We start from the raw sequence: 23,684 nt of genomic DNA on the forward strand, positions 1-23,684 counted from the left end.
CTAAAAAAATTGTGTCATTATTGTGATGAGGCCTATGAAATACAAGAGAGGTAACTACAATTACTTCTGTGGTTAAATAGTAAAACTGCTATTTAAAAATTATTTTAAAATATCATATCACATGATTTACATGTATTGTTAATTTGATATACAGATCATAAATGCAAAGATGCAAGTGATTGGAAGTAGGATAAATTCCAAATAATTGTGGCATTAGGTAATTACTTAAAATACACTTTAAAAATATAGAGGAAAGGACAAAAGTATCAGAAAGAGTACAAAATTTGATATAATCTTCATATAAACTGATTTGATTCTAAAATATTCTTTAGAGGAACCTTTGTAGATCCAATTTGTATGAAAATATCAAAAAAATTCTCAAAATAAAAAAGAAGAAAGAAATAGATTACAAATACGAGAGGAAATGAAAGATCGAATTATAAGAACAGGGGGATACAACTATATGCTGGTATGGTAAGAATATAAATGCTAAAATGCATGTACAATAATTTTGATTCAGAAATTATTATTAACTATACAACACTGAGTATGACAAAAAATAAAATAAATAACACTTGTGTACCTGCTTTAAAATTGTTTAAATTTGCAATTCTAAAAAACTCAATACCTTTATTCTGTTTTTATTAAGTTTTTAAAACCATTACCTGGAATGAAAACTATATCATGTAATATCATTGAGTTACTTTTCTTTTAACTCCTTTAAAGTATCAAGTTATTATCTTTTTTCATGATACAAAATAATGTAATTTCACATGTCGCGCCATGACATCCTAGAATTGACGACACAATATATTTGAAATTTCTTTCTTTGCAATTTTTAATGTGTTAACTGCCCCAACTGACTCTGAATCATAAAAATGACTTGCACTTCTTAAATATATTCATTTTTAATAACACAAAACATCAAATGATGTATAGTCAGTGTCCTTTGTTTGGAGTAAGACACATGCTTCTTGCTACATGTATATCAGACTAAACAACCTTTTGGAATCATTGTAAACAGAGAATGCATGAATCAATTCATATCATAGATTCTCTGAATGCGGGTGGTTTCGTCCCGATTACCTATTCGCACCGAGTGGATTCGCACCTTTACCTGTTCGCCTTAAGTGGATTCGTCTTGAGTGGTTTCGCCCCAATTGAGTACGACAACAGTGGTCGGAACGATTGATCAGTGCATATTCTCCTTTAACGATAAGCAATTTAATTGACACACGATTAAATTGCAAGAAGTTTTCCCCTATTATCTGCCACTATTCTTAGCTATCATCTAAGCTCAATTATATGACTATTTACAATGAAAATTTTGCAGGGAGAAAAAATTAAATAAAAATTTATATATATAAATGTAGGCCAATAATTGAAACTGTAAGAATTATCATTATGATTTTATGAAATACATGCATTCTCGTCTTATGTAGAATTAAACCAATGATATAAATTAATGTACTATTTTCCTCCGATTTTGAGAAATGCAGTAAACACTAGAGAATTATAAAAATATGTTCAATTCATGTTTCCAAAGTACAAAAACTAAATGTGCAATTTGTCTTAATCATACATGCTACAAAACATTTTCATTAATCCTCATTTAAAGTCAACGTGGAAACGGTGAACATTATCAAATGTCCTGGAATATTTTGAGAGCTCTTTATATCATATTTTGAAAGACGTTTTGTTATGAAAATTAGCAATCATAAAAAAAATCAATGATATATGTACTTCATAACAAGCATACTTTCAAGAGGCATCATATAAAAAGAATTTTACTGCCGGTAAAATTGAATAAAATTACAGACCATAGTTTGAATTTTTTGCAAAAGATAAAGTAAACAGGAATATTTTTTACACTTCACCGATGTCAGACATCGGCAACTCATCAACAAACACTGCATCAATTCTCACAAGTTCCATGACTTGACGTGCACCTATTAACAGTAGCTGTTGAAACTAGATTCTGCGCAGGTAAATCAGGGCGAAACTGCTCGACTATAGTACATCAGGGCGAAACCACTCGACTATAACCCAATCTTCTACTTAATGTTACCTGCATTGAATTTTGGGATGAAACCACTGAGGGCGAATCCACTCAGTGTGAATAGGTAATCGGGACGAAACCACTCGTTACCGATTCTCCAATAGAACCATGTTAGTATACTCTTCAATCATGAATTTTCTTGGCATTTATAGTGGTTATGTTCAATATAGTGCTTCAGGATTGAAGAAGTGGTATGGTTGTTTTATTCCACACAACTATTTGGGGGGGGGGGGGGGGGGGTGGTAATATGATTCAGATTATATCTACCCCTATTGAGCGTAAGACAAAATATTACACCAACTGACCACGAAAGTATTAGGCCTAACGTTAGACTTACTGCTGATCCTGTAATCTCGGCATAGATTCGGCTTGGCTAAATATTTGGAACTGACGCCTTCAGTGAAGGCATCAGTCCAAATAATCAGCCAAGCCGAATCTCAGCCGAGATTACTGATCCTGCATGCTGCATTATAAATCCAGTGGGGAAAATGGTCATTGTTAATATTGCAAGAGATTTTATTTTATCTTTTTATCTACTTAGCCTCTAATAATTCTATTACCAAAGGACATTACAAAACAATATTCATCAAATAGACTCAGGCTTGTCACTTTCCATAAAGTCATGTTGGTCGCTCGGTCCCCCCCCCCCCCCCCCCCCCCCCCCCCCCCCCCCTTTAATTTCTTGCAATTTCTGTTCGTTTTTAATTGAGTTACGAAACAATTTTGAAGATATTAAATAATATTCTTGCATGCAAACTTGATAATAAAAAACTAAACTTTTATTCTCTAAAAATATACGTCTGAAATATTGTGTTTATTTTACTTACATTCAGCATGGACTTGACAGACGAACTCTTGAAAGTTGTAAACTTTAAAACCGGAAGTGTACGTTTTGGTTCTAAAATACGTCGATGGTCAGAAAATTTTGATAGACTGATAGTTTATCTTCTATAAGATATAACCTTTTGTAGCTCGTCAATTTTCACTGCAATAAAATTTTTATTTTAATCTAAAAATATTTTTATTTCCTCGGTACTGCTAATATGGCGGCGCACAGAAGGAACAACATGTCGATGATTATAAATATCTCTATATGCCCGTGTTTGTAAACGTTCTTTAAGAGTCCAAGATGAAGGAATATCTGTCATGTCATAATCTCATCAGAGACAAACTGATGAAACTAACAGATATTTACAATGGTAAGCCCATTCAAAAGTACATCTGGTTTAAACTGAGGAAATTCTAATTCAAAGTATGTTCGTTAAGGAAATGTTAAGACCTAATAGGTATCTCTCAGTTCATGTTACTACTAGGTTCTTAATTACAATAATTGTTTTGTTATGCGACGTCTTAGTGATTAGGGTTCTCGCTTTGCAACCGGTAGGCCCAGGGTAATCCGAGATTCCTCTGACTCTTACCCCCGCTTTTATATTGAGACAGGTGCGGGGTCCCCCGCACACGTCACAATGTGAAAGCGGGGGTAAGAGTCAGAGGAATCTCGAATTAGATCCAGGGTCGATCCCTTGGTGGTGACCAGCTGGTGACTTTTCCTTCGTCAATATTTATAAGTACCCTGCATTAGAGCTGGAAAGAACACTCAATGGCATTGAATGTCATAAACTGGTCAAAATGTGACACTTCATCTACAGCTGGTGAAGTCTCACATGAGTGAACAGCAAACAAACAAACAAACAAAAAATGACATTTTCCCCCCAAAATAAGAAAATCGTGTTTTGAGTGAAAATATCGTAAAAGTAATGTTTATTTTCTCAACCATTAATATGTACCTATTTCACATCAGCTATTTGAACAATTATTGTTTACAGCTATTCGCAAGTACCAATTTCTTTTCGGCTATATATTGCTATGGCGCGTATTGTCTTGGGGGACGGTTTATGGGTACTCTAGGATAATACTGTGGGTCATTGTATATGTTCATTTCTAATATTAAGGCCATTATATGCATCGTGAAATAATGTTACATGTATAACACCTACTTCTTTTCAAAGTCAGGGTTACGAGGGTTACAGACCTTTCTCACAACAACTACAACCCTCGTAACCCTTATCCATGACGTTAAAGAGCAGTAAGTGTTAAAACAAGGGTTTGTAAACCCTTCTAACCCTGGCTCTGAAGAGAAGCAGGCATATCTGTACTACAGTAACTTTGTATTATAGTGTAACCTGGTTACAAAATTGCCACCCGGGGAAACTACTCTGATTTCTTGCTATGTATGCTAGTGATAATTATTTTTTTGAACTCAGGGCTCGAAATTGACATATGCCCGTCAGTCCATGACTGGTTAATAGCCTGGCGGACTGACTGACATTTGCAACAGTCAGTCCGATGGGACTAGTCAATTTTCCAAAATGTCATTTTGGAAAACATACTTATGGAATCTTAAACATGCATTTGGCATTCCTCTGCAGATATCAGATGAACCCGGTTAGCAAATACATGTATAAATCTCACATATGTGTTACAATATTGTCTGAGGCATCACTAGTTAAATTCCATTTATCATTTCATTTTAATAACATTTAGTGAAATATGTTTATTTCTGGAAAATTCGGGAGGACTGGTAAATTTTTCTGCGGACTGGTTGAAATTCTACCCCATACTCTGGCTGGACTGGTGACATAAAAAGTTAGTTTCAAGCCATGTGAACCTATATTTCAGATGGAATGGAAGAAGACAGTTTGTTGAATAGAAAGTTTGAAAAGTTATTTGAGATGAAAGAAATCAAGCAACAAATTGTTATTCTGAAGGAGGTAAGTTAGAGATAAATATTGACATGAAAATCAGACTGATAAGGATTTGAATCAAATGAGAAAGAAATCATTTATCAGTTTTATTCATATTTATAAAATATTAGTACAAACATCTTTATGAAGCAGTTAGTCGCACTGGAATTTGTAGTAGATTTGATTATGTATTACCTGCATTTCACATTTCAGTGAAGTAACAGAAACAAAGTAATATTTCTTAAGAAATTAAGATGTGTAGTTTTGATTTGAAACTCAGAAATTATTGTTCAATGACATCAAAATCTGATTGCCATGCTCTTTTATACTGCCACAGTATGATTGTGTCATATAACATTTGAATTATTTTTTATTGAGAAGTGACAAATCATTCCTTGTTAATGTCACATACAGAAAACATTAGGAAATGTGTGTGTGTGTGTGTTTATATATATATACAGTAAAATATCTGTATCTCGAATATGGTTTTTCTCGAATACCCCGCTTGCGTCGAAGTCGACCGGCGGTCCCAACCGTTTTCCCTATATAAATGATTAAAAAAACTTCTGATATTTCGAACACGGTAATCTCGAATACTCCGCTTATGTCGAAGTACTTTCAAGGTCCCATGCCCTAAATTCACCTGGTTTATCTCGAAGTGCAGTCAATTTTCTGCTCTGCTTACCATACCTGGTGCGTTAAGTCACACCTTCACACCCGCAACTACATCAATTATAATTAATGACCGCTAATCCACGCTCGCCTTTTCCAAGTAGACCCAGGATCAACAGCTTGGGTGATTATGAACTAACACGCCCAATTCCGGGGATGGTGTTTTGAATGATACACGCAATATCATTAACACATTGGTTAGATAAACACACAAAATTGTCGAAGTACGCTTGAAGGTAATGCTCATACTAACGATAATGCATTTAATAATACATGCTTCATCATTAAAACTAGAACAGAGAAAACACGGAAATTTATTTAATAAACATTCAAAAGTTGTTTTTTTTTTAATCCGTCTTTTTTGTTCTTACGTGATAGGTTCATTCACTACAACGCAATAGCTACATCCCAGTCGAGCCTGGACATCAGTAAACTTAAAGCATACAGGCACGATCATCTTCATTTTGAAACGCATTGTGAATTCAATTGGATGCTTATATATATTTACAAAAACGAAATGTTTGTCTTTGAAATTCCACAATATCAATTTATCAACTTGCATTAAACTATAAGAAACGGCAATGGGGTTGTTGTTTATAATGCAAATCCCATACTATGCATCAAATATCCACCTTAAAAAAAACATTCAAGATCGATTTTGGATATCTTGAAGTTTTTTCGAGGTCCCTCGGACTACGAGATAGAGATGTTTTACTGTGTATATATATATATATATATATATACACACACACACACATTATTTATCATGTAGGCATAGAAATTTGAAATTTTCAATGCTAATGAGTTGAGACTGTGCTTCAGATATGCAAGGATGTCCAGGATGATTACAAGGTAACGGACCGTGGGCCAAAATTTAATTTACCTGTGGAGATTTTAGTGGACATATACCTGAACTGCTCTCCCAAACACACAGCAAAGAGGTTACTGGCAAGGTACTAGAAAGAAGGTGGAATTGATCTGGAAACTAATTTATCAGTATGAAATGATTCTGATACATGTATCATCACTAGGAATTTATTATGATACACATGACTGTGGTGTGAATTGATTATGTTACATGTGTCATTAGTATAAATGAAATATGATACATATATCATTGTGAAGAATTGATCCTTATGTACATGTTACAAGACTCGGATTTTTAATTTATTCTGATACACGTATCATAATAGGAATACACATATCAACACTTCGCTCAAGTTACGTCCCTTGTCTGCCGTCTTGTAGCTTCCCTATGTTGGCCTTTGCAATTTTCGGATCTGTAGCTCTGACATTTGTTATTTTTCCATCAACTACAATAATGCCCCAGGGTGGGGCAATCCATTGACTTGTATGAAAACTTAATGATTGGCTATAATTCACAGTTGTAATCTCTTACATTTGGTAGAGTAAAGAAGGAAAACTTGGCTATTCACCGATTGATTTTTGGATGACACTGCAAAGGGACATAACTCACAGCAAAGTGATGATATGTGTATTGATTATGATACCTGATACATGTATCATCAGTATGAATTGATTCTGATACATGTATATCAGATTTACTTTTGATGGATGGGTACATCATTGATGACTGGTTAGGCAAACTGAGATAATTTGGTCTCCTTCTGGACTTTGACCTCAATGACCATTGACCTTGATGACCCTAGAGATACTCCTGAGTTTTACCTTGACCATGGAGAGACTCTTGAGTTTGACCTTGACTTTAGAGAGACTCCTGACTTTAGTCCGGATGACCCTGTAAACAACTCTTTATGATTTATGTATCAAACTTGACCATCACAATCTTCAGAATTCATTATTGTTTGTCTTAATTGCAAAACATTTACATGTATCAATGATAGTGAACCTCTATAAGGTAAATTCATATAGGTGCTAGTGCTTGTAGTAAAAATTATAAAATACTATGATATTGGTTCTTTATGAGAGAGTGCTAGGACTTGTAAATCTACTGCTAATTACTATATATAAAAATTTTATTGCTAATTACATTGTATCAATTTAGCATTCATCCCAAAAAAATTCACAATTACAAAAATATACAATGTACTTTCAGCACCTTCCAAAATTTTAAGGATGACCTGAAAACTGTAGTGTGTGAAAAGATGATAGAAGAAGTAACTGTGAAGGTCACAGCTGAGGTCAAGGACATACAAACTGGCAGAGAGACTGTCAACATGATATACTGTCTCATGGAAAATTTTAAATTGGGTGATTATCTTAAGTACACTGTATGAAATGTTTACGATCTGTTATTTTCATCAGTCAAATTGAAATCATCGTTTTGGGTTCCATGATGAAGTGTGTAATAAACGGAAACTGAACAGATGCTTTTAATTAGATTGATCTTTATATTATGTCTGTTCGTAAAATTTTCAGATGGGGCACAACAATGCCTCTCCATTGCCACAGTCTTGTGAATCCTTATTCTTTATGCCATTTATTTCATATATGACTTAAAGATTTAAGTTTGCTTGATTACATCACATTTAAGATGTAGGTATAAGATTTTAATTTTTAATTTCAGGAGAGAAATGTCTCTCAGAAATATTCCTGCCAGGTAAGAACAATATCTGTACATTTACATGACAAGTGAATATATCATCTTCTTAAATGATTTACATATCAAGTGTTTCAGAATATTCTAATAAGTATGTATTTCTTTTCATCCAGTCCTTCAGTATTTGTCCAGTGCTTTGGAGAATTTTGTGGCAGCAAAAAGGTAGGTTAGGAGAACAAAATGCATAAATATCATACTATTTTAGTTCTTCTTAAGCTTACTGATATAATTCCATCTGGAAAAGAAATTATATGCTCCAAGCATTGAGATTAGAGATTAGGGGAGACGCAGCTTTTGGTGTGCCTGTGTACATCTTTGACTTGACCATTATTTTTAAAATACAAATAGGGTCAAATCTCATTATCTCGAAATCAATGGGACCAAGATAAAATGTTGAGGTATCTGAGGATTCGAGATATCGAGGGTGAAATACTTAAAGAATAAGTGGTTGGGACTTCCGAATCACTGACATATCCATTGTATTCGATATATCAGTGTTTGAGATACCAAAGTTCAACTGTACAGTGAAAATTGTCTGGACCAACTTGTATTGGGAGATGAGTTTTGTGTAATCCTGATATGCTATACATAATGAAAATATGTTTGAATTTAAAATGCGGAAATGAAATTTAGGGTCATAATGCACAGCAAAATGCATTGCACAAATGTTTGATACGCCAGTTTCAAGATAACAGCTCCTCTGTGTAGGAGGTCCATTTAGTGGAACTTTGTCTAAGTGGGACAGAGTAGACCTACAGTCAGTGAGCTATGACAAAATGTATTAAAAGTGGCTTCTCTGTAAATGTAGGAAATACAAAATACTATCGAAAGAGTGGAAACATAAAACAATGTCATATTTGCAAATAATTTCCTGGATTTATGTTTGAGCAACAAAATAATGTGATGTAATAATAATTCCATGTATTTAATTACTCCCTTAATTTACTTTGTTTGTGTATCAGTTCAATCTGGGTGATGAAACTGAGTATGAGAAACTCACTGAGCAAATCCACTTATGCAGTGATGAATATTTGACCTACAGTCTCCTGCATGTAAACCTTACTATTTACGAGAGTTCTTCAAAGGGAAATAACTCAGATGTACATGTATTTCGAAACCAGTGTATTAGACATTTAGTACCAGTATATTAGATAGATAAAATCTTCCTATTTGGTCAAGTCTTGCAGCAGCAGAGTAAGGGCTTATGCCAATTCAAATTTGATATCAGTGATCAAAAGGATTTTGTGATTGTTGTTGTTAGTTGTGACCTGTCCCCAGTAGAAGATAATGAAGTAATGCATCATTGCCTAGCCACCATCCAGGCCTCCGGTAAACTGCTGCAGAAATGTTCTGGAGGGACGGGTGCCGGGAATACAGAGATCGACATACAGGGAGACATTCAATTCATCTCACGGGCATTCTTCAACAATATCATGCTGATACTTAAGTCAGGTTTGTGTAGCTGTCAGGAATGTAACCATCTAATGAAAATAAACAAAACTTTCTGAAATATGTTGGTAAGGCTAAAACTATGGGAAATGCTCTGTTTGTAGAGATCTGAGTTTGCTCATCTTGATATGATTTTACTGTTGGGTCTGAACTGTTTCAGATAATTTTCTGCTGGACTGTAAGACCAGTGGTAGCATGTGTCTGACCCTTCTGCTAAAACTAACAATGGGACAAAAAGTGACAGAGCTGGTAAATATGTTTGGTATCTCCAATATGATTGTCAGTTTACGAAATACCAGTAAATGAATGAATTTGGAAATGAATAAGGTTTGATTTATTAAACATTGGGTTATTATTTTCTGGGGTTTCAGATATTGGATGTAGTGTTTGGTGAAGATATCGCTAGTAAGGCCCACATTCCAGACTGGATGTTACAGACAACATTCTGTAAGAGCGAGCTATCCCAGCTTTCCTCCACTTCCTGTTTGTGCCTGTGGTTTGGGATCCTGGCTCAGTTAGATGTTTCAGACTTACTACATCACAGCAGCAATAACAAGAGTCTGCTGACTGACGTCATGTTGATGAGGATACTGTCTGTGGGGTTAGATACTTTTGCTTACCTAAAGGCTCTTTAGATGCAGTTTTGAGCTCAAGTGAGCATTTCTGATTGAAGTTTGTCTGTTGTTTTCATTGTTGTCATAAACATTTCACAATATCTTCCTTCTCCATTACTACTGAGCCAATTTCAACCGAACTTGGTACAGAGTATTCTTGGGTGAAGGGGATTCAAGTTATTCAAAGGAAAAGCTAACCCACCCACCCCTTCCAAAGGGAGATGATCAAGAAAAGGCAAAAAATTAGGGGGGGGGGTCATTTAAATCTTCTTAAGAACCATTTGGCCAGAGATGATGAAAAATGTGAAAGCTTCCTTACACAGTGAAGATTCAAGTTTGTCCAAATCATGACCCCTCATGGGTAGGATGGGATGACAATAGGGATTAAAGTTTTAAAAGGAGATATATAGGAAAATCCTATAAAAATCTCAAGAACAGCAGGACCATGATTAGTTATCTTGATATGCAGGTATTCTCAAGATAGTGTAGATTCTAGTTTGTTTAAATCATGGCCCTGGGATAGCAAGCATTCTCAGGTAGTGCAGATTTCAGTTTTATTCAAATCATGAGCCACGGTAGGGATCAAATTTTAATATGGCAATATATGAGGAATTTTTTGATATGAAAATTGTAAATTTTAAGACCTGCAGGGCCATGATTTGATATTAATATGCAAGCACCTTCAGGTAATGCAAACTCAGTTTTCTTCAAATCATGTTGGGGGGGGGGGGGGGGATTAAGATGAGGTTTCAAGATTTTAACATGGAAATATATATACACTGTAATCTTTGAGAAATTTCTTATCAAGAACCAGTGATTTGATACATTAATATGCAAGCATTTTAATGTAGTTCAGATTCATATTTGCCTAAGGTTGGCTTGGATAAGGAATCGAAGTTTTACATGAGAATATATAGAAAATTTTAAAAGAGATGTTTTGAAGAGTAGCAGGGCTAAATCATATCGATCTGCAAAATTAATTTTCTGTGTCTACTTTACTTTCTATAAACTTTACAAATTCTTTTCATGTGTAACTTTCTGTGTAACTGTAGTAGCATCCATGAATTGTACCACCTGCTGTATCACTCCTGTTTCCAAAGTCACTTCAATTCAGCCACAGCATTTTTGTTTTCATCTTTGTTTTGCTGCTACTTTGATAATTTTATGCATACAATGAGTTAAGTTTTCAATGCAACATCTAACATTATAACTGGAATGACATGATAGTGCAGTGATGTACCATGGGAAATTGTGAATGCTGTGATGTAATCATTGGTACATATACTTGTACATGTACATCTATCAAGTATGTCAGATTGAAATAACCTCAGTAGTTTACCTTTTGGATTGTACAATATCAGACATACCAGGGGTAATAAATAGTTTGATTCTGATGTTTATCATTTATTTTAGAAACTGTGACCCTGGTGGAAAACTTCAGATGGCCAGAACTGTTCACATGTGGACTACAAGAGCTTTGTATGTTGGCTTCATTTTTTGAAATCAGTGATTTGGATTTTGAAATTGTAGATATTTGATTAGCTTGTTATACAATATTTAATTTGATGAACTAGGGCCTGTTTGAAGTCGGACAGCTGTGACCCACGAGTAGCCAGTAGACTGACCGGTTCTGAGGCCCTGTTACAGAGACTACTGGACTTTATCTGGACAATCTGGGAGGACACGACAGACGTAAGCCATTTACTGATCTCCATTATATGTAATGAATGATAGTGAGTTTTTTTTAGTTCATGATCCCCGGAGTAGAGGTTCTAACTCCAGGGTGGGGCCAAACTTGACATATAGTGTTTATGTGTAAAACATTCATTTTCTTTTCTTTAATGCTATCGAAATTGAAATCAAAATAAATATTTAGAAGGAGCTGGTAGTCCATTACCAAAATTGTAAATGTCATGATTCCATGGATTGGGGATTTGGTTCCAGGGTGGAGCCAAATTTTTCATAGTGATTCAGTGATTCATATTTGCGTGCGTCCTGCGTAAATTACGCATTGAATTTGCTCAGGACGCATGATTTCAATAACTGTGCATCCCAGCGGACGCATGAACATTCGAAATTATATGAAAATGTTTTCATTTCCCACCCACCCCCGGTAATTAGTATTAAATCTAAGCTCCAGAACGTACTACACACCCGAGATATTCCGAATTAAGAATATTGATATTTCATTGGTCAACTCGCATTGCATTAACCAATGAAACCAAATGATATATAAGGCATTACGGCGGGTAATCAAAAGTGGGAACTAGAATTTCCTCACATATAATCCGATTCCACCGATTTTTTTTTTATGTTTTAAAACTTCCTAATCAGGGAAAGTTAACAACAGTTTTGCAAAGTGATATGAATGATGATATTGTCAGTAACTATACACGGGTAAAAAACAAACGCGGAGTCCCCGAAATCAAACGTCAGTCCTGAAAGTGAAAACGAAGTAGAGGTTGAGAAAATTCGAAAGGTGAAAAAAATGTCATCAAAAATGACTTATACTTTATTCTTGGCTAAGATTTGAGAAAAATGAAGAAAATGGAGAAAAAATTATTTATTGCAGCATTTGCACAGAACAAAAAAACTAAATGGCATGAACAAAGTAGCTAGGAATAAAAACTTCCATCATTCAACTTTAAGCACCTGAAAATCATTTTGCAATATGAACTAGCTACGAACAAGCATTTTCTGCAAATGATGGCTTGTAATAAAAAGCGAACTATTCATTCTCTAGAAGGGGGTGACAACACTAAGCTTCTTCCTTAACTTGGTTTGTTTATACCTGTGATTGTCAGGCTGTTTGTTTGAAATAATGAAATTTGGACTCATTGATTTTAGCATGGGACTCATTATTGTAATCAAGGGGAGTCCGCTGGACTCATGATAACCATTTTCAAAATAAATCACTGGTGATTATTGTCTTTATCACTTGAAAGACTTCTTTAATTTTCCTGAACAAAATGCATATATAGAAAAAGCAAAAAGGAATGTACCAAAATAGTGAATTTTGCAACCTCAGGATTCTGGCTCTAGGTCCAAAATTGTCATATAGTGTTAATATAACATATTATAGGATGTAAAGTCATTCATCATTGTGGGTATTTTTGGAGCATTTGTTAAGGACACATTTTTTTTAAAAAAATCATACTGCTATTGATTATTAAAATTTAGTATAGACATGCAGAACAGGAAAATCATGGTAGATTTCACAGCCCTTGGGACTAGTGACACTCAGGTGACTGATAAGGCATGTGGGCCTCTGGTTTTCAGATATGTCTGTTTGCACATTGGTATCCTTTACCCATTTTCAACTTCTCAAAAACCACTTTAAGACATCTGCAACTGAATCGTTCTCAAAGCTTCTTTGGGTTAAGGTACATATAGTGTATCAAAACTGGGCCTGATGCCAATCTTTATATGGGAAATATTGATATATATATTAACATTGATGTATATCATCCATTTGGTGTGGATATGCTGTGGAATCTTTATGGGGGCTGATTTTCGTGGCTGTTGAGATTTTACAGTTTTGTTGCGATGTATTTTCGTGGGTATGGTCTTTGTACAGTGAAACATTAAATGAATTTGGTATTTAGTTGGGGTTTTGAAATTTGTGAAGGGTTACCCATGAATTTCATGACAATTGAGCCCCCACGAAATCTAATGATTTACATATTATCAACCATTCTCATTAATGGTTGACCATGATTTCAAAAACCACAGATTTTATTCTTAAACCAATCATTAATGAGAATGGTGGATATATCCAAGACAGTGGTTCATAGTCATACCTGCTAGGAATATGTAAATTTAAAAAAATCATTGGAAATTATCTTCTTGGAGGCAACAAGAGACAACATTTTATTATCATCGTAGTGTAGATTAAGATTATTTCAGACTGTGGACAGAAGAAGTCCATAGGATTAGGAGGGACCACAGTTTTTATATGAAGTTATTTTTTAAAATATTCTTCACAAGAACAACAAGGATATGTCTTATCATTGTAACAAGAAGTATATGTTCAGATCGTGGTCCCGGGGTCACAGCCGGTCGGTGTGGTATAAGCAGTGTGACTATTGTGTATATTGTGTTCAGATCATAGTCCCGGGGTCACAGCCGGTCGGTGTGGTATAAGCAGTGTGACTATTGTGTAGATTGTGTTCAGATCGTAGTCCCGGGGTCACAGCCGGTTGGTGTGATATAAGCAGTGTGACTGTTGAGAAGATTATGTTTTTGTATTGCCAGGTTATAAGATTTACTGCAAAAGACATCTTTGAATCTGTCATCAAGATACACAAGACTGCAGTAAATACTAAAGGTACGAGAATGCTCTGGCATCCCTAAATACCAATAAAACGTCATTCTGAATATTTTATAAGATTTTCTGCTCTTCAAGATGCATGTATGTTGTTCCTTCAGTATGTAATGTAACGTGTATTTTAGTGTTTCTCACTCTGCAGAGCTGTATTCTCTCAATATCTTATTGTTAATGCTTTCATCATTATAGGATACTGCCGTGCCCATCAATGGGTTCATGATAGGAAATAAATGCATCTTGTCTGCGAATCAGCCATCACCATTGTTAAAATCTGAAAATAGAAATAAAATTTTGTATGTCTCAATTAGTCCACTTCAAAATCTAATGAACTGTTATTTAGCCCAGTGCTCAGCTTTTCCCAAAATGTCATTGCAGTTGAATACATTTTTTGGGAATGTGATGCAAACAAACAAACTGTCCAACTTTATGGTGGAAAGAAACGTGTATTTTTCAATCATAGAGGGACGGAATATGCAAGTCTAATTTTAACTAGATTGATGAATTTTTTTATTTTATTGATCAGCATCGGAAGACCAGTTTCTGCTAGACTTGACCAGATCTCTCTTGTTTGAGGTGAGCTGGTCAGGCAAAGGTAAATATGGAACACTCCGGACACTGGCCGAAAATCTGAAAGTTTCCACTCTCCTCCAGTTCAAACCAGAACTTGCTCAGGACATTCTAAACAACCTAAAGGAACAGACGGTTGCCTGTTATGTAAGTGCTCATAATTTGTTTCAACATTCACACCTATACTAGTTGGTTTTCAAATCATTATAAAAGTGAACTTTTGGCAAGTCAATTTTGATAGACTGGTGATTTTTTTTTATGTGTATTTGATAGGCCAGTGATTTGTACGACAGGCTGGTGATTTTTTATGTGAATTTGATTGGCCAGTGATTTGTACGACAGGCTGGTGATTTTTTATGTGAATTTGATAGGCCAGTGATTTGTACGACAGGCTGGTGATTTTTTATGTGAATTTGATAGGCCAGTGATTTGTACGACAAACTTCTGACAGAGCACCTGAAGGAACTTTCCCAAACAGGCAACAGGGAATGCTGGCAAAAAACCTGGGTGTGGCCAGTGTTGGAGTGCATGATGGGAAACAACACACAACAGAGGACATTTGTCATTGAGGTTTATATTTCAATATTTACATTTCCAATGCTTTTTGGTATCTTTACCCATTGAAGTTATAGCCATTTTTTTCATGAATGTAAACAATGTGTGTATGAATCTGGATAAATATAGTACAACTACTTTAATGGCTGGGGAATATTTCAACAGAAATAAAAGTTAAATGTAAATATAGAAAATGAATTTCATTTTAGAAAATCCATGAGGGTATGAACAGCAATGCACCAGCATACTTTTCATGTTAGCGCTTCATGAAATATGCTGGCATAAATCGTTGCAGTTCATGCCCTCATAACATGTGAATATTTTCAAAAAATAGTTTCATTGATATGCATAACGCATAGTTGTTTTTAAGTCTGAACTCACAGGATGAGGATTTAAGTACATATATGCATGTTTCTGGATAAATCTTTGCTTTACAGTACATACTCCCAAAACTACTAAAAACCGGGAAGGATACCTTACAGTACATGATATCATCCATCTGTAGCAACAACCACTCAGGTACTGATAATGCACAGTAATTCAGCTGAATTCAGATAGTACCATCATGGTATTGGTCATTCATGTGTTGATGTTTATAGTTTCAGATGACCAGCTAGGTGCCCTGATTATGTGTCTAAGAAGAGCTCGAGTCATGGGTCTGTTAGACAACTCCGAGTCCAAGTCATCAGACTGTTTGTATGGAGTTGTGAAGATTGAACTGGTCAAGCAAGCACTCAGCCACACAGATGATCAAGTAAGAAACATCACTTTAGATTCTGAGGAGTCAATTTTTTGTTAGAAGTGAGATAATGTACTGACAAAAATTAATATGAAATTTTGTGTATTTAGGCCAGACTGGATGCATTTGCTTTACTATGTGAAAACCATAAGACATCGGAACCTATCGACCAATCAGAGTTCAGATTACTCAAGTACTTCATCCAGTGGAATATGAAGAATCAATCACCATCCTTCAGACAACACATGGTGGCTCATGTCAAAAAGGTACAAATAACAGGATGTATGTATCATATAATGTTTATATGAATGATGCGCTGTTACAATACTGTAAATGAAAAATTTTTATTTGTAGCTGTTTATAAGATTTAAAGAAAGTGAAGGGGCATTGTGTCGAAAGCTTCATTCGAGAAATAAATCTCTGGATGTCAACAGAGCTTTGATGTTCTACAAGGTATGATGGAAGTTTATTTCATTGTAAAGACATTTATATAATTTTATATTCAATTTTTTTATTAGATTCTGTGTTGCTTGTACATATAATTTTAATATTCATCTTTAAACTTTTACTGACAGGACTTTGGGGCCTGGCTGTTCCAGTTTCTGCTTCACTCCCTCTATCCAGGGTCAGCGTTTGCTAGACGTACCACAGCTTTGTCAATCCTCTCTGTAATGGTTAATCTGTTTCATCCTGCAAACAAGGGAGGTAAGTCCGTACATTGATTCCTCACAGAAACAAATAGGTCACAAGAACTATACATTCAGCTGCTGTCATCACTGCTAAGTTTGAGATTTGACAATGAACATGGTTATGGGTGGATGCCAATCACCCAATGAAAGGTTCATGTTCTACTGTCACTGAAACATTTATAGCAGTTTTATTAGTTTTGTGGTTTGTGTTTGATTCCCTGAAATGAAGAACTGTTTATGCTGTGCCCCACTATTTAGGTTATGTCCTATGGAGTGAGTGGAAGGGCTGTCACATTCAGACTCTGATGGAATGTCTGACAGACACGTTTGAAGACAACAAAATGGAGGCATATAACATACTAAAGCAATGCTTCAATCAAGGACTGTATTTGAAGGTATCTATCAGACTTGCACTGTAAAATAAATTTCATTTCAAGATTTTACTTTAGACTTATAAATATGCTGTATTAAAAAAAACTTCATCTCACTGTATCTATCTGATCCTATATAAAAACTTTTTAAGTAATCATTACTTTAGTAATACCTTGAAATCTCTGTCACATGAGTGACTTTTTGTTTTACAGTTTTACTTTTTGTTGTACCTAAGAAACTATATGGCCAAATAATGTCACCAGTCATTGGTGTGTATCATCTTGGAGGGGGGGGGGGGGTCTGGTTGTAATAAAAAAAAAAGTGAATATTCATGATTCCTGTCCTCTTTGGGCCTTAATGATGGAGCAGCTTCTAAAATCTTTGGAATATTTTCTTTACTGTTGAACAGATCAACAGAGGAGGCTCCTACATGTACCAGGACCACTGGTTCAAGCTCTAGGACAGGTTATAAGGAATTCATTTAGTTAAAATGCATTAAATCTTATTGGGTGCATCCATGAAAGCCAAAATTGTTAAATTAAATGCACAGGCAATTGCATCGCTTGGGGTCGAATTTACTGTATAAAGAGTACTCTTTATATAGTAAATTCGACCCCAAGCGATACAATTGCCTGTGATTAAATGTAGGTCAGAGGTAGGACTATTTGGATCATGTACTGAAATTGTTTTGATAAGATTACAAAATCTTTTTCACTGATACCAAAAATATTTAGAAAGTTGAGCAGATTTAAAAATTGTTACCCTGGGTGGGGTAGTCTTTTAGAAATTAGAAAATAAAAATGTAGAGAAGGCAGTCATGTGACACATCCTTGACAGGCCTTAGGAATAGCATTTGAATATGGTCACCCTAGAGATGGGATTTGGGTGGGATAGTGTCACTTTGGGTAGAAATGTAGTGTATCATTAGAAAGGTCTAGAGTTGATTTCAAAATTGGTTACTCTGGGGATGGGAGGGGTGTGTGTTGAGATATGTTACTGAGTGAATTAGTAACAAAAATAACCAAAATTGGTCATTTTTTAACTACCAAGTTTCCTGACAACTGTTTACAAAAGTCACAACAATTAATGTATGGGCAATAAGCAACAGTTCTAGGGAGAAAGGGGGTATTTATGAGGTGACCACTAAGGTCTTTTATTTTCTAACAGACTTGTTTATGATAAGCATTTGTATTTTTATATGAATCAGTGAGATTTTACTTTATTTCGAAGAATATGATTCGTATGAGTAATGATGAGTTGCTGGACATCAGTATGGAGTTAGCGGGCAGTAATCGACCACAGGACTGCACCACAGGGGCCTTCCTCCTTCGAATTCTGCTCCTCCAGCCTAACATTCAGGACTTCCTCCTAAATCCCGAAGAAACTCTCCCAAAATACCTCACACCTTCTGCTCTCACACAGTGGGAGGATTTATTGAATGGGACACAAAACTTGAAGGCTGCTCTCCAGAAAATTTCCCAGCAGGCTTCCAGTAACGACTCTTCTAGGGGAACTCTTCTGTTGGTCTGGATTTTGCTATTGTATCTAGAGGATCAACTAAAGATTGCTAAAAATGGGTTGTTTATCGCAGCAGCCACTAAACCAATGTATCCCACATTGCACTGCATCAGATACATCCTGTTTGGTGTTAACCTAAGGTACGCATTTGAATTCAATTTTTTGTCTATATTTCTTCCCAGTATGTATCTTACACATGTATCATCGTCAATTTTGTGGCATATCATTTTTGGTCAGTCTCTCTGTTTATCTGCAAGAACTTTTATCTTGACCATACCTTTTGAATGGATGGTGATAAGATTTTCACATTTAACATATTTTATTACATGTAACAAGACATTTCTTTTCATACAAAATTTTTTGACCTCATGACCTTGACCTTGGTTATACATGGGCATCAGTGTTTTACAAACACATCTTGTTTTCATTCTGTTTCAGAAAGCTCTCTAAAGAAGAGATGCTGCTATGGCAACCAGTGATGGGTAAACTCTTAGAATGTTGCCTGGTGATATCAGACATTGTGTCCCCTGTTGTACAAAACAGCTCTCCTGAAGGAAATGTCCCAGAGGAGGCTATCAAAGGTCAGAATTCAGAAACATTATCACTATAATGTAAATTCTCACAGTGAAGTGTTCTAAAGTTACTGTAGACAGATATTTTTTTCTGGGTGGTACAAATTTCCATGAACTTGTAAGATCTGCAGACTGTTATTACCAGCAGACATAAGTTCAACTACAAATATTTATTCTAAATCTAAGAAAAGATTTGCACAAACAGTTGTGTTCCTTGAATATATAAATTCTAGACATGCATTATTATCAATTTTACCTGTACATATCCATATCATTATTGTATTAAATGTATTAAGTCATTGTATTTGAAATACCTTGAATTACAAGATGTGTACCTCAAAATTAATTAAGGATCAAATTTGAACAAATAATTATACTCTTATCAAGATATTTTTGATACCCTGTCATTGTGATCTTTAGTGCATGCATTGTATTTAAGTGGAGTTGATCTCTTTTTATGGAATTTTGTTAGCATTCTCTGTCATTGTAGAGATGCAGATGAGACTTTTACTATATCCATTGTGTCTGTATATTTAGGTGTAGAGTCAATCTTTGCATCGGAGGGTAAAATGAACACTTCCGAGGCGGAACGTTTGGTGGAAACAGTTACACTGATGCCAGAGTATCTTGTCGTCTGCTGTTGGCGGAATGTTAAGGAAGTATCCTTGTTATTGGGGCAGCTTACATTTGAAGCACCAATCACAACACCCGACACATCAGTCATTGGACTACTCACTGTGCAGCAGGTACTGTTAATGATAGAGAAGTTTTCCATGTGGAGAATTGGTCATGTTCTGTGTTTGCAATATCAAGAAGATATTGTAGTTCATAGATCTGTATGATTACTGTAAGCTTTAATAAGATTCTGTCTGAAATAACAAATTAAGTGACTAACGATTATATTTATTTCTCATAATTCTTTAATCATTGTACAACAAATAATCATGAACTCTCTTGATCAATTGTCAAAAGTATGCTGTATTATTCTGTTTAAATAATAGATCCTTTCTGTGTTTTCTAGAATGAGATCATAGGAGAGTATTTCAAGAAGCAGTTGATGGAATCAATACACAGGGGAGCATTCGAGCTGGCATGTGCTGGTTTTGTCAAACAGTGTGAAATGTTGTGGAGGTAAGCAAAGTTTTCTCTGCTGAGACAGATTGCTCTGAAGACATTTTTGTTCACTTTATTTGCATTGTGAAAATATTTCTAACAACCATTATAGCTTTGTTTTATGTTGCTAGGTGTAATATTACATCTATATTATCATTGTTTCATGTTGCTAGGTGTAACATTATCTTTGTTTCATGTTGCTAGTTGTAATATTATCTTTGTTTCATGTTGCTAGGTGTAATATCACATCTATATTATCATTGTTTCATGTTGCTAGGTGTAATATTACATCTATATTATCATTGTTTCATGTTGCTAGGTGTAACATTATCTTTGTTTCATGTTGTTAGTTGTAATATTATCTTTGTTTCATGTTGCTAGGTGTAATATCACATCTATATTATCATTGTTTCATGTTGCTAGGTGTAATATTACATCTATATTATCATTGTTTCATGTTGCTAGGTGTAACATTATCTTTGTTTCATGTTGCTAAGTGTAACATTATCTTTGTTTCATGTTGCTAGTTGTAATTTTATCTTTGTTTTATGTTGCTAGGTGTAACATTTTCTTTGTTTCATGTTGCTAAGTGTAACATTATCTTCGTTACATGTTGCTAGGTGTAACATTATCTTTGTTTCATGTTGCTAGGTGTAACATCAAGGCCCTCCATCAACTACCCAAGCTGTGGCTGGAACAAGTAATGGCTGACATAAAAAACGATGATGAGACCAATAAGCTGTGTGCCACAAGAAGAAGTGCTGGCATCCCATTCTTTGTACAGGTTTGGAATCGATCATGTCTCACACTATACTATTCTATATTACTATACTATACTGTGTTATATTGTACTAGACTATGCTTTACTATAGGAAACTGCGCTATACTTTTCTATATACTATATTACTTTACTATGCTATGCTTTACTATAGGAAACTGCACTATTCTTTTCTATATACTATATTACTATATTATATTATGCTATGCTTTACTATAGGAAACTGCACTATACTTTTCTATGTACTATATTGCTATATTGTACTATGCTAGGCTTTACTACATTATACTAACAGATGGTAGGTTAGCTGACAACTTTTTCATGTGCAGAATCTAAAAACTGTGGATTTATTTTAAATAGCATTGCTTTTAATACCCCACCCCCACCACCCTGGATTGGGGGAGATAAAGAGTCACTATGTCTACTTGTTTTTCCAACTTCATATCCAGGCTTTAATTTAATGGAGATGCACTAGAAGCTTATTCTTAATTAATGCACAAGTTATCTGTGATCAAAAGATGTGTCATGTCCATGTGTCGAGTGGACAGAGGCTGTCTGCAGGTTCGACAGTGACTCTGATTATCTGATTAGGACCGTTCAACAGTTTCCATAGTAACTCTGATTAGGACACTTCAGCAGTTTCCATAGTAACTCTGATTAGGACTCTTCAATAGTTTCCACAGTAACTCTGATTAGGACTCTTCAACAGTTTCCATAGTAACTCTGATTAGGACTCTTCAACAGTTTCCATAGTAACTGTGATTAGGACATTTCAACAGTTTCCATAGTAACTGTGATTAGGACACTTCAACAGTTTCCATAGTAACTGTGATTAGGACATTTCAACAGTTTCCATAGTAACTGTGATTAGGACACTTCAACAGTTTCCATAGTAACTGTGATTAGGACACTTCAACAGTTTCCATAGTAACTGTGATTAGGACATTTCAACAGTTTTGATAGTGACTTTGATTAGGAGAGTTGTTTTCGAATGTAAATGAATTGTATGTAATGAGATTTTATTTAGCAATCTTGTCAGAGTTATCAGTAAGACATAATCTTCATGAAGAAATTATGTGCTCATTAATGCATATACAATGTACATGTATATACAAACACTGTGACAGTTGTTTGTGAGACCATAATATTTGCATCACGGCAAACTCAAGATTTTACACAAAAATGAAGTTTTTGTAATTCAAAAAGTGAGGACAATAGTGTTAATTTTAAATGCACAGTTTTTATGTTTTCTGCAGACTTTGGTTTGTACGGAGCCCCAAAGTACAGGCCGGCCTTGTTTTAAGTGGACCATGACTGAATTGCTACTACTGGCTCTCAAGGAGGATCGGCTATGTGGAACTCTGTCAAACTCCAAGGTATGTCACACATGGGCTGTCTAGAACTCTGTCAAACTCCAAGGTATGTCACACATGGGCTGTCTGGAACTCTGTCAAACTCCAAGGTATGTCACACATGGGCTGTCTGGAACTCAGTCAAACTCCAAGGTATGTCACACATGGGCTGTCTGGAACTCTGTCAAACTCCAAGGTATGTCACACATGGGCTGTCTGTAACTCTGTCAAACTCCAAGGTATGTCACACATGGGCTGTCTGGAACTCTGTCATACTCCAAGGTATGTCACACATGGGCTGTCTGGAACTCAGTCAAACTCCAAGGTATGTCACACATGGGCTGTCTGGAACTCTGTCAAACTCCAAGGTATGTCACACATGGGCTGTCTGGAACTCTGTCAAACTCCAAGGTATGTCACACATGGGCTTTCTGGAACTCTGTCAAACTCCAAGGTATGTCACACATGGGCTGTCTGGAACTCTGTCAAACTCCAAGGTATGTCACACATGGGCTGTCTGGAACTCTGTCATACTCCAAGGTATGTCACACATGGGCTGTCTGGAACTCTGTCATACTCCAAGGTATGTCACGCATGGGCTGTCTGGAACTCTGTCAAACTCCAAGGTATGTCACGCATGAGCTGTCTGGAACTCTGTCAAACTCCAAGGTATGTCACACATGGGCTGTCTGGAACTCTGTCATACTCCAAGGTATGTCACACATGGGCTGTCTGGAACTCTGTCAAACTCCAAGGTATGTCATACTCCAAGGTATGTCACACATGGGCTGTCTGGAACTCTGTCATACTCCAAGGTATGTCACGCATGGGCTGTCTGGAACTCTGTCAAACTCCAAGGTATGTCATGCATGGGCTGTCTGGAACTCTGTCAAACTCCAAGGTATGTCACGCATGGGCTGTCTGGAACTCTGTCAAACTCCAAGGTATGTCACGCATGGGCTGTCTGAAACTCTGTCAAACTC

General features: G+C 35.6%; 2 protein-coding genes across 5 annotated transcripts in view; one reads left to right on the top strand and one right to left on the bottom strand.

Moving 5' to 3' along the window:
* Positions 1-2,960, bottom strand: part of LOC125652452 (pleckstrin homology domain-containing family H member 1-like) — a 56,065-nt gene extending 53,105 nt beyond the window's left edge. For both annotated transcript variants that reach the window (XM_048881670.2, XM_048881669.2), the window contains exon 1: positions 2,887-2,960. The gene's annotated coding sequence lies outside the window, so the exon portion shown is untranslated. The remainder of the gene's footprint in view (positions 1-2,886) is intronic.
* A 117-nt stretch (positions 2,961-3,077) lies between these two features.
* Positions 3,078-23,684, top strand: part of LOC125652451 (thyroid adenoma-associated protein homolog) — a 42,030-nt gene continuing 21,423 nt past the window's right edge. For 2 of the 3 annotated variants that reach the window (XR_008803220.1, XM_048881667.2), the window contains exons 1-26: positions 3,091-3,258; positions 4,739-4,830; positions 6,298-6,428; positions 7,553-7,707; positions 8,024-8,056; positions 8,170-8,218; positions 9,318-9,508; positions 9,666-9,754; positions 9,877-10,106; positions 11,533-11,598; positions 11,694-11,811; positions 14,374-14,446; positions 14,970-15,160; positions 15,434-15,583; positions 16,006-16,087; positions 16,168-16,322; positions 16,418-16,573; positions 16,662-16,760; positions 16,883-17,012; positions 17,255-17,391; positions 18,599-19,026; positions 19,325-19,467; positions 19,996-20,204; positions 20,480-20,589; positions 21,223-21,355; positions 22,606-22,725. Coding sequence is in view for 2 of the 3 variants with exons in the window: in XM_048881667.2 (XP_048737624.2) it covers positions 3,189-3,258; positions 4,739-4,830; positions 6,298-6,428; positions 7,553-7,707; positions 8,024-8,056; positions 8,170-8,218; positions 9,318-9,508; positions 9,666-9,754; positions 9,877-10,106; positions 11,533-11,598; positions 11,694-11,811; positions 14,374-14,446; positions 14,970-15,160; positions 15,434-15,583; positions 16,006-16,087; positions 16,168-16,322; positions 16,418-16,573; positions 16,662-16,760; positions 16,883-17,012; positions 17,255-17,391; positions 18,599-19,026; positions 19,325-19,467; positions 19,996-20,204; positions 20,480-20,589; positions 21,223-21,355; positions 22,606-22,725 (3,540 nt within the window). In the remaining variant the exon portion in view is untranslated. Of the gene's footprint in view, positions 3,259-4,738; positions 4,831-6,297; positions 6,429-7,552; positions 7,708-8,023; positions 8,057-8,169; positions 8,219-9,317; positions 9,509-9,665; positions 9,755-9,876; positions 10,107-11,532; positions 11,599-11,693; positions 11,812-14,373; positions 14,447-14,969; positions 15,161-15,433; positions 15,584-16,005; positions 16,088-16,167; positions 16,323-16,417; positions 16,574-16,661; positions 16,761-16,882; positions 17,013-17,254; positions 17,392-18,598; positions 19,027-19,324; positions 19,468-19,995; positions 20,205-20,479; positions 20,590-21,222; positions 21,356-22,605; positions 22,726-23,684 lie in introns of all 3 variants that reach the window. The other variant, XM_048881666.2, reaches the window with a different exon arrangement.

This window comes from Ostrea edulis, chromosome 5 (assembly GCF_947568905.1).
Source record: "Ostrea edulis chromosome 5, xbOstEdul1.1, whole genome shotgun sequence".
Lineage (NCBI taxonomy): Eukaryota > Metazoa > Mollusca > Bivalvia > Ostreida > Ostreidae > Ostrea > Ostrea edulis.